The sequence below is a fragment of the Ranitomeya imitator genome, chromosome 8 (genome assembly GCF_032444005.1).
Source record: "Ranitomeya imitator isolate aRanImi1 chromosome 8, aRanImi1.pri, whole genome shotgun sequence".
Classification (NCBI taxonomy): Eukaryota; Metazoa; Chordata; class Amphibia; order Anura; family Dendrobatidae; genus Ranitomeya; species Ranitomeya imitator.
Genome location: NC_091289.1, coordinates 3,757,736 through 3,774,950, shown reverse-complemented (window position 1 = coordinate 3,774,950; position 17,215 = coordinate 3,757,736). Strand labels below are relative to the sequence as shown.

The 17,215-nt window shown below is 52.0% G+C and overlaps 1 protein-coding gene across 1 annotated transcript; it reads left to right on the top strand.

Moving 5' to 3' along the window:
* The first annotated feature begins 660 nt into the window (after nt 1–660).
* TUSC2 (tumor suppressor 2, mitochondrial calcium regulator) lies at nt 661–16,101 on the top strand. Its single transcript, XM_069736050.1, has 3 exons — nt 661–919; nt 8,751–8,871; nt 15,266–16,101. The coding sequence occupies exons 1-3, from the start codon at nt 786–788 to the stop codon at nt 15,329–15,331; spliced, it is 321 nt and encodes a 106-aa protein (XP_069592151.1). The 5' UTR covers nt 661–785; the 3' UTR covers nt 15,332–16,101.
* Nucleotides 16,102–17,215: the final 1,114 nt, after the last annotated feature.

The following is a 17,215-nucleotide window of genomic DNA, read 5'->3' as shown; positions in this document are numbered from 1 at the left end:
CGGCTTGAGACTCTTGGACCCCAGCTCTCGTGATCGGGGGTCCCAGCAATCATATGTCACTTGATGGGATGTTTGTGGTCTACCACAAAAGTCTCAAGGCAGAAAATACATAAGAAGTGAGATAATGGTGCGTCTCTGGGCCGGACATAACAGGGCTCCGCGGGGGAGGGGGGGAGGTTGTGACATTGTCCTGTGTGACACCTGTGCGCTGTCGCCTGGAGACACCACTGTGCGGCCTTGTATGTATCGGCCCCTGCGGGGTAGGAAGCCCCCCTATAGTAGAGCATGGTGACCCCTCATCTTCACACTCCTCAGTGCACAGCACTGCAGGGACCTGAGACCAGACACAATGCCAGTCTCTGGCAATCACCCACAATCTGAGGGCAGCCAGTAATCTAGTTTCCATGATAACGAATAAGATGACTCCTTTCATTTTCTATTTTGTACTGGACACGTGAAAGATGGATTCTGATTGGCAGCCTGCTTGACCGTTTCTCACCGTCACGTGCTGTTTTGAAGCCTGTGAGAGTTGGAGTGACATGAGTCACGTGACCGGCCGCCTGATTGTCACCTACAGTCACGTGTGCATCCAAGCCTCGCTGTCAGAATTGGTCACGCCCCTGTTCTTGATTCTGATTGGCTGTGATGATGACAGCACGCGCCGGTCCATTCCCGGAAGTGACGCAGTGAGATAGCGGAGTGACAGGAGGCAGCGGGCACCGGAGGTCAGTCCTCAGGGTGCCCGGTGTTCACCGCACTGTGCGAGTCAGCCTGCACGAGCTGTCATGGGCGGCAGCGGATCCAGAGCCCGCGGTCTATGGCCTTTCTCGTCACAGGGAACCGAGAGCCCCGGGAGCAACAGCGAGCAGAGCGTGGCCCGGATCCGCAAAGCCACCCCATTCATCTTCACCCGGCGCGGGTGAGCGACGGGCCTGCGGGAGGGAGGCGACCCCAATGCCGAACCTGAGCCCCCGATACTGAACATGAGCCCCCCCCCCCGATACTGACCACGAGCTGATACCAAACATGAGCCCCCGATACCGAACCTGAGCCCCCCCCCCAATACCGAACATGAGCCCCCCGATACTGACCACGAGCTGATACCAAACATGAGCCCCCGATACCGAACATGAGCCCCCCGATACTGACCACGAGCTTATACTGAACATGAGCCCCCCGATACTGACCACGAGCTTATACTGAACATGAGCCCCCCGATACTGACCACGAGCTTATACTGAACATGAGCCCCCAATACCGAACATGAGCCCCCCCCCAATACCGAACATGAGCCCCCCGATACTGACCACGAGCTGATACCGAACATGAGCCCCCCGATACTGACCACGAGCTTATACTGAACATGAGCCCCCAATACTGACCACGAGCTGATACTGAACATGAGCCCCCAATACCGAACATGAGCCCCCCCAATACCGAACATGAGCCCCCCGATACTGACCACGAGCTGATACCGAACATGAGCCCCCCGATACTGACCACGAGCTTATACTGAACATGAGCCCCCAATACTGACCACGAGCTGATACTGAACATGAGCCCCCAATACCGAACATGAGCCCCCCCCCAATACCGAACATGAGCCCCCCGATACTGACCACGAGCTGATACCGAACATGAGCCCCCCGATACTGACCACGAGCTTATACTGAACATGAGCCCCCCGATACTGAACATGAGCCCCCCCAATACCGAACATGAGCCCCCCGATACTGACCACGAGCTTATACCGAACATGAGACCCCCGATACCGAACATGAGACCCCCGATACTGACCACGGGCTGATACCGAACCTGAGCCCCCAATACTGAACATGAGACCCCCGATACTGACCACGGGCTGATACCGAACATGAGACCCCCGATACTGACCACGGGCTGATACCGAACCTGAGCCCCCCAATGCCGAACATGAGCCCCCAATACTGAACATGAGACCCCCGATACTGAACATGAGCCCCCGATACTGACCACGGGCTGATACCGAACATGAGCCCCCCGATACTGACCACGGGCTGATACCGAACATGAGCCCCCCGATACTGACCACGGGCTGATACCGAACATGAGCCCCCCAATGCCGAACATGAGCCCCCAATACTGAACATGAGACCCCCGATACTGAACATGAGCTGATACCGAACATGAGCCCCTGATACCGAACATGAGACCCCCGATACTGACCACCAGCTGATACTGAACATGAGCCCCCCGATACTGACCATGAGCTGATACCGAACATGAGCCCCCCCGATACTGAACCTGAGCCCCCCAATACTGACCACGGGCTGATACTGAACATGAGCCCCCCGATACTGAACATGAGCTGATACCGAACATGAGCCCCCCGATACTGACCACGAGCTGATACCGAACATGAGCCCCCCAATACTGAACCTGAGCCCCCCGATACTGACCACGGGCTGATACCGAACATGAGCCCCCCAATACTGAACCTGAGCCCCCCGATACTGACCACGGGCTGATACCGAACATGAGCCCCCCGATACTGACCACGAGCTGATACCGAACATGAGCCCCTCGATTCTGAACCTGAGCCCCCCGATACTGACCACGAGCTGATACTGAACATGAGCCCCCCGATACTGACCATGAGCTGATACCGAACCTGAGCCCCCCCGATACTGACCACGAGCTGATACCGAACATGAGCCCCCGATACTGACCACGAGCTGATACCGAACATGAGCCCCTCGATACTGAACCTGAGCCCCCCGATACTGACCACGAGCTGATACCGAACCTGAGCCCCCCCGATACTGACCACGGGCTGATACCGAACATGAGCCCCCCGATACTGACCACGGGCTGATACCGAACATGAGCCCCTGATACCGAACACGAGCCCCCGATCCTGACCACGGGCTGATACCGAACATGAGCCCCCCAATGCCGAACATGAGCCCCCAATACTGAACATGAGCTGATACCGAACATGAGCCCCTGATACCGAACATGAGACCCCCGATACTGACCACCAGCTGATACTGAACATGAGCCCCCCGATACTGACCACCAGCTGATACTGAACATGAGCCCCCCGATACTGACCATGAGCTGATACCGAACATGAGCCCCCCCGATACTGAACCTGAGCCCCCCGATCCTGACCACGGGCTGATACCGAACATGAGCCCCCCAATGCCGAACATGAGCCCCCAATACTGACCACGGGCTGATACTGAACATGAGCCCCCCGATACTGAACATGAGCTGATACCGAACATGAGCCCCCCGATACTGACCACGAGCTGATACCGAACATGAGCCCCCCAATACTGAACCTGAGCCCCCCGATACTGACCACGGGCTGATACCGAACATGAGCCCCCCAATACTGAACCTGAGCCCCCCGATACTGACCACGGGCTGATACCGAACATGAGCCCCCCGATACTGACCACGAGCTGATACCGAACATGAGCCCCTCGATTCTGAACCTGAGCCCCCCGATACTGACCACGAGCTGATACTGAACATGAGCCCCCCGATACTGACCATGAGCTGATACCGAACCTGAGCCCCCCCGATACTGACCACGAGCTGATACCGAACATGAGCCCCCGATACTGACCACGAGCTGATACCGAACATGAGCCCCTCGATACTGAACCTGAGCCCCCCGATACTGACCACGAGCTGATACCGAACCTGAGCCCCCCCGATACTGACCACGGGCTGATACCGAACATGAGCCCCCCGATACTGACCACGGGCTGATACCGAACATGAGCCCCTGATACCGAACACGAGCCCCCGATCCTGACCACGGGCTGATACCGAACATGAGCCCCCCAATGCCGAACATGAGCCCCCAATACTGAACATGAGCTGATACCGAACATGAGCCCCTGATACCGAACATGAGACCCCCGATACTGACCACCAGCTGATACTGAACATGAGCCCCCCGATACTGACCATGAGCTGATACCGAACATGAGCCCCCCGATACTGAACCTGAGCCCCCCGATCCTGACCACGGGCTGATACCGAACATAGTAACATAGTAACATAGTTAGTAAGGCCAAAAAAAGACATTTGTCCATCCAGTTCAGCCTATATTCCATCATAATAAATCCCCAGATCTACGTCCTTCTACAGAACCTAATAATTGTATGATACAATATTGTTCTGCTCCAGGAAGACATCCAGGCCTCTCTTGAACCCCTCGACTGAGTTCGCCATCACCACCTCCTCAGGCAACATGAGCCCCCCAATGCCGAACATGAGCCCCCAATACTGACCACGGGCTGATACTGAACATGAGCCCCCCGATACTGAACATCAGCCCCCCGATACTGAACATCAGCCCCCCGATACTGAACATGAGCCCCCCGATACTGACCACGAGCTGATACTGAACATGAGCCCCCCGATACTGACCACGAGCTGATACTGAACATGAGCCCCCGATACTGACCACGAGCTGATACCAAACATGAGCCCCCCAATACTGAACCTGAGCCCCCCGATACTGACCACGGGCTGATACCGAACATGAGCCCCCCAATACTGAACCTGAGCCCCCCGATACTGACCACAGGCTGATACCGAACATGAGCCCCCCGATACTGACCACGAGCTGATACCGAACATGAGCCCCTCGATTCTGAACCTGAGCCCCCCGATACTGACCACGAGCTGATACTGAACATGAGCCCCCCCGATACTGACCACGAGCTGATACTGAACATGAGCCCCCCCGATACTGACCACGAGCTGATACCGAACATGAGCCCCCGATACTGACCACGAGCTGATACCGAACATGAGCCCCTCGATACTGAACCTGAGCCCCCCGATACTGACCACGAGCTGATACCGAACCTGAGCCCCCCCGATACTGACCACGGGCTGATACTGAACATGAGCCCCCAATGCCGAACATGAGCTGATACTGAACATGAGCCCCCCGATACTGACCACGGGCTGATACCGAACATGAGCCCCCCGATACTGACCACGGGCTGATACCGAACATGAGCCCCCCGATACTGACCACGGGCTGATACTGAACATGAGCCCCCAATGCCGAACATGAGCTGATACTGAACATGAGCCCCCCGATACTGACCACGGGCTGATACCGAACATGAGCCCCCCGATACTGACCACGGGCTGATACCGAACATGAGCCCCCCGATACTGACCACGGGCTGATACCGAACATGAGCCCCCCGATACTGACCACGGGCTGATACTGAACATGAGCCCCCAATGCCGAACATGAGCTGATACTGACCACGAGCTGATGCCAAACATGAGCCCCCCGATACTGACCACGAGCTGATACTGAACATGAGCCCCCCGATACTGACCACGGGCTGATACTGAACATGAGCCCCCAATGCCGAACATGAGCTGATACTGACCACGAGCTGATGCCAAACATGAGCCCCCCGATACTGACCACGAGCCGATACTGAACATGAGCCCCCCGATACTGACCATGAGCCGATACTGAATATGAGCCCCCCGATACTGACCACGAGCTGATACCGAACTTGAGCCCCCTGATACTGAACATGAGCTGATACTGAACATGAGCCCCCCGATACTGAACATGAGCCCCCCGATACTGACCACGGGCTGATACCGAACATGAGCCCCCTGATTCTGACCACGAGCTGATACTGAACATGAGCCCCCCGATACCACGGGCTGATACCGAACATGAGCCCCCTGATACTGAACATGAGCCCCCCGATACTGACCACGGGCTGATACCGAACATGAGCCCCCTGATACTGAACATGAGCCCCCCGATACTGACCACGAGCTGATACTGAACATGAGCCCCCCGATACTGACCACGGGCTGATACCGAACATGAGCCCCCTGATACTGAACATGAGCCCCCCGATACTGACCACGAGCTGATACTGAACATGAGCCCCCTGATACTGAACATGAGCCCCCCGATACTGACCACGAGCTGATACTGAACATGAGCCCCCCGATACTGACCACGAGCTGATACTGACCACGAGCTGATACTGAACATGAGCCCCCCCGATACTGACCACGAGCTGATACTGAACATGAGCCCCCCCCCCCCCCGATACTGACCACGAGCTGATACCAAACATGAGCCCCCTGATACTGAACATGAGCCCCCCGATACTGACCACCAGCTGATACCGAACATGAGCCCCCTGATACTGAACATGAGCCCCCCGATACTGACCACCAGCTGATACCGAACATGAGCCCCCCGATCCTGACCACGAGCTGATACTGAACATGAGCCCCCCGATACTGACCATGAGACGATACTGAACATGAGCCCCCGATACTGACCACCAGCTGATACCAAACATGAGCCCCCCGATACTGACCACGAGCTGATACCGAACATGAGCCCCCCAATACTGACCATGAGCCGATACTGAACATGAGCCCCCGATACTGACCACGAGCCGATACTGAACATGAGCCCCCCGATACTGACCACGAGCCGATACTGACCATGAGCCCCCCGATACTGACCATGAGCCGATACTGACCATGAGCCGATACTGAACATGAGCCCCCCAATACTGACCATGAGCCGATAATGAACATGAGCCCCCCAATACTGACCACGAGCTGATGCCGAACATGAGCCCCCCAATACTGACCCCGAGCTGACACTGAACATGAGCCCCCCAATACTGACCACGAGCTGATACCGAACATGAGCCCCCCAATACTGACCCCGAGCTGACACTGAACATGAGCCCCCCGATACTGACCACGAGCCGATACTGAACATGAGCCCCCCAATACTGACCACGAGCTGATACTGAACATGAGCCCCCCAATACTGACCATGAGCCGATACTGAACATGAGCCCCCCCGATACTGACCATGAGCTGATACTGAACATGAGCCCCCCAATACTGACCATGAGACGATACTGAACATGAGCCCCCCGATACTGACCACAAGCTGATACTGAACATGAGCCCCCCGATACTGACCACAAGCTGATACTGAACATGAGCCCCCCGATACTGACCATGAGCTGATACTGAACATGAGCCCCCCGATACTGACCATGAGCTGATACTGAACATGAGCCCCCCGATACTGACCACAAGCTGATACTGAACATGAGCCCCCCGATACTGACCATGAGCTGATACTGAACATGAGCCCCCCGATACTGACCACAAGCTGATACTGAACATGAGCCCCCCGATACTGACCACAAGCTGATACTGAACATGAGCCCCCCGATACTGACCATGAGCTGATACTGAACATGAGCCCCCCGATACTGACCACAAGCTGATACTGAACATGAGCCCCCCGATACTGACCACAAGCTGATACTGAACATGAGCCCCCCGATGCTGACCATGAGCTGATACTGAACATGAGCCCCCCGATACTGACCACAAGCTGATACTGAACATGAGCCCCCCGATACTGACCACAAGCTGATACTGAACATGAGCCCCCCGATACTGACCACAAGCTGATACTGAACATGAGCCCCCCGATACTGACCATGAGCTGATACTGAACATGAGCCCCCCAATACTGACCACGAGCTGATACCGAACATGAGCCCCCCAATACTGACCCCGAGCTGACACTGAACATGAGCCCCCCGATACTGACCACGAGCCGATACTGAACATGAGCCCCCCAATACTGACCACGAGCTGATACTGAACATGAGCCCCCCAATACTGACCATGAGCCGATACTGAACATGAGCCCCCCCGATACTGACCATGAGCTGATACTGAACATGAGCCCCCCAATACTGACCATGAGACGATACTGAACATGAGCCCCCCGATACTGACCACAAGCTGATACTGAACATGAGCCCCCCGATACTGACCACAAGCTGATACTGAACATGAGCCCCCCGATACTGACCATGAGCTGATACTGAACATGAGCCCCCCGATACTGACCATGAGCTGATACTGAACATGAGCCCCCCGATACTGACCACGAGCTGATACTGAACATGAGCCCCCCGATACTGACCATGAGCTGATACTGAACATGAGCCCCCCGATACTGACCACAAGCTGATACTGAACATGAGCCCCCCGATACTGACCACAAGCTGATACTGAACATGAGCCCCCCGATACTGACCATGAGCTGATACTGAACATGAGCCCCCCCGATACTGACCACAAGCTGATACAGAACGTGAGCCTCCCCACGACACGTAGCAGGAGCCCCCCGAAATGGAGCACGAGCTAAGGATGAGCCCACCCCAATGCTGAGCACCCCGTAAGGACTCACCACTCCACCCTTCGCCCCCGCTGCCTTGTGTTGTGGACAGCTTTACAGCCGGTGCCCCCGGACCCTGCACACCTATCGTTTGTCCTGCCGGCTCCCGGTGGTCCGCACTATATAATGTAATGGACTGTGATAGACGTCGCTGGACCCCCGAGGAGCCGCCGCGCTGGCAGGAGCCGCCGGTGTAATGAGAGTGGATGGCTGAACTCTCTGTGAGATGTGCGGCGTCATTGGGCTGATCTGCCTCTGGGGGGCGCTGTGAGGGTCTCTGCATTCATGTGAGGACTGGGCAGTGCCCGGAGAAGACCCTCCAAGTGTCGGAGCATCGGGGAGCCCCTTCATAAGTGAATCCTCCGATTCTTTGCAGTGTTTTCCTCAGATTGTTCTTCTTTGGCGCCGGTGTTTGGATCTGATTACAATAATTTTCTTTTCTTTCTTTTTTTTTCCACAGCTCCATGTACTTTGATGAGGACGGTGACCTGGCGCACGAATTCTACGAGGAAACAATTGTGACCAAGAACGGCCGGAAGCGGGCAAAACTGAAGCGAGTCCACAAGAACCTGCGGCCCCAGGTAAATCTGCAGAAGAATGCAATCTATTACTCCCTGTTATCAGCCATTACTGGGGAGGAGACTACAATCTATTACTCCCTGTTATCAGCCATTACTGGGGAGGAGACTACAATCTATTACTCCCTGTTATCAGCCATTACTGGGGGAGGAGACCACAATCTATTACTCCCTGTTATCAGCCATTACTGGGGAGAAGACTGCAATCTATTACTCCCTGTTATCAGCCATTACTGGGGAGGAGACTACAATCTATTACTCCCTGTTATCAGCCATTACTGGGGAGAAGACTGCAATCTATTACTCCCTGTTATCAGCCATTACTGGGGAGGAGACTGCAATCTATTACTCCCTGTTATCAGCCATTACTGGGAGGAGACTACAGTCTATTACTCCCTGTTATCAGCCATTACTGGGGAGAAGACTGCAATCTATTACTCCCTGTTATCAGCCATTACTGGGGGAGGAGACTACAATCTATTACTCCCTGTTATCAGCCATTACTGGGGAGAAGACTGCAATCTATTACTCCCTGTTATCAGCCATTACTGGGGAGGAGACTGCAATCTATTACTCCCTGTTATCAGCCATTACTGGGAGGAGACTACAGTCTATTACTCCCTGTTATCAGCCATTACTGGGGAGAAGACTGCAATCTATTACTCCCTGTTATCAGCCATTACTGGGGGAGGAGACTACAATCTATTACTCCCTGTTATCAGCCATTACTGGGGGAGGAGACTACAATCTATTACTCCCTGTTATCAGCCATTACTGGGGGAGGAGACTACAATCTATTACTCCCTGTTATCAGCCATTACTGGGGAGGAGACTACAATCTATTACTCCCTGTTATCAGCCATTACTGGGGAGGAGACTACAATCTATTACTCCCTGTTATCAGCCATTACTGGGGAGGAGACTACAATCTATTACTCCCTGTTATCAGCCATTACTGGGGGAGGAGACTGCAATCTATTACTCCCTGTTATCAGCCATTACTGGGGAGGAGACTACAGTCTATTACTCCCTGTTATCAGCCATTACTGGGGAGAAGACTGCAATCTATTACTCCCTGTTATCAGCCATTACTGGGGAGGAGACTGCAATCTATTACTCCCTGTTATCAGCCATTACTGGGAGGAGACTACAATCTATTACTCCCTGTTATCAGCCATTACTGGGGGAGGAGACTACAATCTATTACTCCCTGTTATCAGCCATTACTGCGGAGGAGACTACAATCTATTACTCCCTGTTATCAGCCATTACTGGGAGGAGGAGACTGCAATCTATTACTCCCTGTTATCAGCCATTACTGGGGGGAGACTGCAATCTATTACTCCCTGTTATCAGCCATTACTGGGGGGAGACTGCAATCTATTACTCCCTGTTATCAGCCATTACTGGGGAGGAGACTACAATCTATTACTCCCTGTTATCAGCCATTACTGGGGGAGGAGACTACAATCTATTACTCCCTGTTATCAGCCATTACTGGGGGAGGAGACTACAATCTATTACTCCCTGTTATCAGCCATTACTGGGGGAGGAGACTGCAATCTATTACTCCCTGTTATCAGCCATTACTGGGGGAGGAGACTACAATCTATTACTCCCTGTTATCAGCCATTACTGGGGAGAAGACTGCAATCTATTACTCCCTGTTATCAGCCATTACTGGGGAGGAGACTACAATCTATTACTCCCTGTTATCAGCCATTACTGGGGAGAAGACTACAATCTATTACTCCCTGTTATCAGCCATTACTGGGGAGGAGACTGCAATCTATTACTCCCTGTTATCAGCCATTACTGGGGGAGGAGACTACAATCTATTACTCCCTGTTATCAGCCATTACTGGGGAGAAGACTACAATCTATTACTCCCTGTTATCAGCCATTACTGGGGAGGAGACTACAGTCTATTACTCCCTGTTATCAGCCATTACTGGGGAGGAGACTACAGTCTATTACTCCCTGTTATCAGCCATTACTGGGGAGAAGACTGCAATCTATTACTCCCTGTTATCAGCCATTACTGGGGAGGAGACTGCAATCTATTACTCCCTGTTATCAGCCATTACTGGGAGGAGACTACAGTCTATTACTCCCTGTTATCAGCCATTACTGGGGAGAAGACTGCAATCTATTACTCCCTGTTATCAGCCATTACTGGGGGAGGAGACTACAATCTATTACTCCCTGTTATCAGCCATTACTGGGGAGGAGACTACAGTCTATTACTCCCTGTTATCAGCCATTACTGGGGAGAAGACTGCAATCTATTACTCCCTGTTATCAGCCATTACTGGGGAGGAGACTGCAATCTATTACTCCCTGTTATCAGCCATTACTGGGAGGAGACTACAGTCTATTACTCCCTGTTATCAGCCATTACTGGGGGAGGAGACTACAATCTATTACTCCCTGTTATCAGCCATTACTGCGGAGGAGACTACAATCTATTACTCCCTGTTATCAGCCATTACTGGGAGGAGGAGACTGCAATCTATTACTCCCTGTTATCAGCCATTACTGGGGGGAGACTGCAATCTATTACTCCCTGTTATCAGCCATTACTGGGGGGAGACTGCAATCTATTACTCCCTGTTATCAGCCATTACTGGGGAGGAGACTACAATCTATTACTCCCTGTTATCAGCCATTACTGGGGGAGGAGACTACAATCTATTACTCCCTGTTATCAGCCATTACTGGGGGAGGAGACTACAATCTATTACTCCCTGTTATCAGCCATTACTGGGGGAGGAGACTGCAATCTATTACTCCCTGTTATCAGCCATTACTGGGGGAGGAGACTACAATCTATTACTCCCTGTTATCAGCCATTACTGGGGAGAAGACTGCAATCTATTACTCCCTGTTATCAGCCATTACTGGGGAGGAGACTACAATCTATTACTCCCTGTTATCAGCCATTACTGGGGAGAAGACTACAATCTATTACTCCCTGTTATCAGCCATTACTGGGGAGGAGACTGCAATCTATTACTCCCTGTTATCAGCCATTACTGGGGGAGGAGACTACAATCTATTACTCCCTGTTATCAGCCATTACTGGGGAGAAGACTACAATCTATTACTCCCTGTTATCAGCCATTACTGGGGAGGAGACTACAATCTATTACTCCCTGTTATCAGCCATTACTGGGGAGGAGACTACAATCTATTACTCCCTGTTATCAGCCATTACTGGGGAGGAGACTGCAATCTATTACTCCCTGTTATCAGCCATTACTGGGGGAGGAGACTACAATCTATTACTCCCTGTTATCAGCCATTACTGGGGAGGAGACTACAATCTATTACTCCCTGTTATCAGCCATTACTGGGGGAGGAGACTACAATCTATTACTCCCTGTTATCAGCCATTACTGGGGAGAAGACTGCAATCTATTACTCCCTGTTATCAGCCATTACTGGGGAGGAGACTACAATCTATTACTCCCTGTTATCAGCCATTACTGGGGAGGAGACTGCAATCTATTACTCCCTGTTATCAGCCATTACTGGGAGGAGACTACAATCTATTACTCCCTGTTATCAGCCATTACTGGGGAGGAGACTACAATCTATTACTCCCTGTTATCAGCCATTACTGGGGGAGAAGACTACAATCTATTACTCCCTGGTATCAGCCATTACTGGGGGAGGTGACTACAATCTATTACTCCCTGTTATCAGCCATTACTGGGGAGGAGACTACAGTCTATTACTCCCTGTTATCAGCCATTACTGGGGGAGGAGACTACAATCTATTACTCCCTGTTATCAGCCATTACTGGGGGAGGAGACTACAATCTATTACTCCCTGTTATCAGCCATTACTGGGGAGGAGACTACAATCTATTACTCCCTGTTATCAGCCATTACTGGGGAGGAGACTACAATCTATTACTCCCTGTTATCAGCCATTACTGGGGAGGAGACTGCAATCTATTACTCCCTGTTATCAGCCATTACTGGGGGAGGAGACTACAATCTATTACTCCCTGTTATCAGCCATTACTGGGGAGGAGACTACAATCTATTACTCCCTGTTATCAGCCATTACTGGGGAGGAGACTGCAATCTATTACTCCCTGTTATCAGCCATTACTGGGGAGGAGACTACAATCTATTACTCCTGTTATCAGCCATTACTGGGGGAGGAGACTACAATCTATTACTCCCTGTTATCAGCCATTACTGGGGAGAAGACTGCAATCTATTACTCCCTGTTATCAGCCATTACTGGGGAGGAGACTGCAATCTATTACTCCCTGTTATCAGCCATTACTGGGGGAGGAGACTACAATCTATTACTCCCTGTTATCAGCCATTACTGGGGAGAAGACTGCAATCTATTACTCCCTGTTATCAGCCATTACTGGGGGAGAAGACTACAATCTATTACTCCCTGTTATCAGCCATTACTGGGGAGGAGACTACAGTCTATTACTCCCTGTTATCAGCCATTACTGGGAGGAGACTACAATCTATTACTCCCTGTTATCAGCCATTACTGGGGGAGGAGACTACAATCTATTACTCCCTGTTATCAGCCATTACTGGGGAGGAGACTACAATCTATTACTCCCTGTTATCAGCCATTACTGGGGAGGAGACTGCAATCTATTACTCCCTGTTATCAGCCATTACTGGGGGAGGAGACTACAATCTATTACTCCCTGTTATCAGCCATTACTGGGGAGGAGACTACAATCTATTACTCCCTGTTATCAGCCATTACTGGGGAGAAGACTACAATCTATTACTCCCTGTTATCAGCCATTACTGGGGGAGGAGACTGTAATCTATTACTCCCTGTTATCAGCCATTCCTGGGGGAGGAGACTACAATCTATTACTCCCTGTTATCAGCCATTACTGGGGAGGAGACTGCAATCTATTACTCCCTGTTATCAGCCATTACTGGGGGAGGAGACTACAATCTATTACTCCCTGTTATCAGCCATTACTGGGGAGGAGACTACAATCTATTACTCCCTGTTATCAGCCATTACTGGGGGGAGACTACAATCTATTACTCCCTGTTATCAGCCATTACTGGGGAGGAGACTGCAATCTATTACTCCCTGTTATCAGCCATTACTGGGGGGAGACTACAATCTATTACTCCCTGTTATCAGCCATTACTGGGGAGGAGACTACAATCTATTACTCCCTGTTATTAGCCATTACTGGGGGGAGACTACAATCTATTACTCCCTGTTATCAGCCATTACTGGGGAGGAGACTACAATCTATTACTCCCTGTTATCAGCCATTACTGGGGGGAGACTACAATCTATTACTCCCTGTTATCAGCCATTACTGGGGAGGAGACTACAATCTATTACTCCCTGTTATCAGCCATTACTGGGGGGAGACTACAATCTATTACTCCCTGTTATCAGCCATTACTGGGGGGAGACTACAATCTATTACTCCCTGTTATTAGCCATTACTGGGGGGAGACTGCAGTCTATTACTCCCTGTTATCAGCCATTACTGGGGAAGGAGACTGTAATCTATTACTCTCTGTTATCAGCCATTACTGGGGGAGGTGACTGTAGGACAGGAGCCTACAATCTATTACTCCCTGTTATCAGCCATTACTGGGGGAGGAGACTGTAGGACAGGAGCCTACAATCTATTACTCCCTGTTATCAGCCATTACTGGGGGAGGTGACTGTAGGACAGGAGCCTACAATCTATTACTCCCTGTTATCAGCCATTACTGGGGGAGGAGACTGTAGGACAGGAGCCTACAATCTATTACTCCCTGTTATCAGCCATTACTGGGGGAGGAGACTGTAGGACAGGAGCCTACAATCTATTACTCCTGTTATCAGCCATTACTGGGGAGGTGACTGTAGGACAGGAGCCTACAATCTATTACTCCTGTTATCAGCCATTACTGGGGGAGGTGACTGTAGGACAGGAGCCTACAATCTATTACTCCCTGTTATCAGCCATTACTGGGGGAGGAGACTGTAGGACAGGAGCCTACAATCTATTACTCCTGTTATCAGCCATTACTGGGGGAGGTGACTGTAGGACAGGAGCCTACAATCTATTACTCCCTGTTATCAGCCATTACTGGGGGAGGAGACTACAATCTATTACTCCCTGTTATCAGCCATTACTGGGGAGGAGACTACAATCTATTACTCCCTGTTATCAGCCATTACTGGGGGAGGAGACTGCAATCTATTACTCCATGTTATCAGCCATTACTGGGGGAGGAGACTGTAGGACAGGAGCCTACAATCTATTACTCCCTGTTATCAGCCATTGCTGGGGGAGGTGACTGTAGGACAGGAGACTACAATCTATTGTTTTCTGTTATTAGCCATGAGGCAGTAACTGCTCCTTTTTCTTCCACACAGGGCACGATCAGGTTAGACCATCCGCGTATCCATGTGGATTTCCCGGTCGTCCTATGTGAGGTGTGACGCCAGCACCCTCGCCTGCCAGGCTGCGCCCTCCTCTGCCACCTTTGCACCCTCTGCTGTGCTCCTGGGTCCGGGAGCGAGGACAGTGACAGGGAGGTGCAGACTTCGGAGTGGTATGTGCATAGACACTGACTGAGCTGTGAAAAGAGACAATTAACCCGCTCTCTGCCAGGGCCAACACTACTGGGGTGTAACGTTCTGCGGCTTCGTTCTTCTGTGGGCTGCTGGACCTTTCTCTCTTTGGCTTTAATCCTCACCGGTGTCTGCACTGTCCTTCATGGAGGCTCAGTCTCCGGCCTCTTCTGGGGGACACGGCTCAGTACTAACGATGTGACGGCCACAGCTGCCCAGTGCACTCGGCTCCAGACGTAGCATAGATGCCAACCTGGCACCATCGAGGGGATCCATTCTGGTCCCCAGTCTTCTGGCCTCACGGTCCGGCATCAATCTCAGTGGTCTTTCTGTTCTCCAGCACATGTAGAGTGGTCAGTGACCCGTGTCCCTGGTAAGGGGCTGCTCTGCACTATTCGGGGGACGCTCGTCTGTGTGATGCACTGCCGCTGTCGGGTGTTCCCTGGTACAATCACATGTATGTACAGTTCGGGGGGCTCACGCCTTCATTTATTTATTACATGTATGTTTTAGTTTGTGTTCTATATTCCTGAGCTGTGAAGCCTCTCGCCCCCGACCAGACTGTGATTATTCTACATGGCAGCAGGAGATATTCGGGGCGCTGGACATTCCCCCCCCAATAAACCCTGTGTTTGTAAGTTGGACTTCTGGTGTCACTGTTATTCCAGATCCTGGTAAACATCTGTTGGCTCCGGATCTGGAGAGAAGATCGAACGGCATCATGAGCCTCCAGCTGAACGCTACCCGCACCTGAAGCGGCAGGTGGATATTGGGTGTCATAGTCTGGAAAGTTCTGGGGGTTATAATAAGAGGAGGTCCTGGATGTCTTCTCGTTTCTTTGCCCTCCTCACAAGCCTCCTGGCTCATGATGGGGGTCGTAGTAGTCCTGAATCATGTAGTTTCCTTTCTGCCATGGCCGACAATGTAAGGTGTAATGGTCCCATTGTCCCCCCAGCATCTGCCATCTGTGATCAGACGTGTTGCTTTGGGTTGTCGCATCCCTTCTAATGGCACAGCGTCCCCCATCCTACCCTAGGTGCGCTCAGGGTGTCCTCATTTCTGTGTTTTTCTGCATGTTTTGCAGTTATGTAGACTGAGGTCGACCATCTTGCCTGGGTCCACTTGTTCCTTTCTGTTCTATGGTTGGGGCCGCACTCATCTAATCAATGAAGTGTGTTCACCCCGGGTGAAAAGCGGAGGGCAAGGTGCTGCTGGATACCCCATAGCACAGATATATTGCCCCCATAATGCTGCATAGACGAGATTAGTGACCATGGAGCCCGGGGACATCGCTGTCCTTATTCCACCCCAGCCGCCGCCATCACTCAGGAAATCCTGCACATTGTGAGGGACCAGCAGAGTTCGGACCCCAGTGACCATCTGACTCCTTCCATCTCCCTAAACCTGGATATAAATCTAATCCTTGTGGTCCCTGTGTCCGTCCACACGAGGAGGCCGTCCCCTGAGAATCTGCCGCGCCGTCAGTCTCCAGTGACCGGCGCCGCACGTTCTCCATCTCAGCCCCAAAGCTCCGGTATTATGAATCCCCCACACACGGCAGGTTCTTATGGGGGGCTTTGGACATCGGCTCCAGGCTCTGGGCTTTTTTAGATTAATAGTGCAGTCAATGGCTGCGTGCGAAGTCACTGACAGATGACACTATAGATAGCAGGGGAGACGCCGTGACATCCCAGCCTCACGCAGTGTCCTCACATCCTTTTCCTCTGCCTGTGCTGACGTTATGGGGGACCC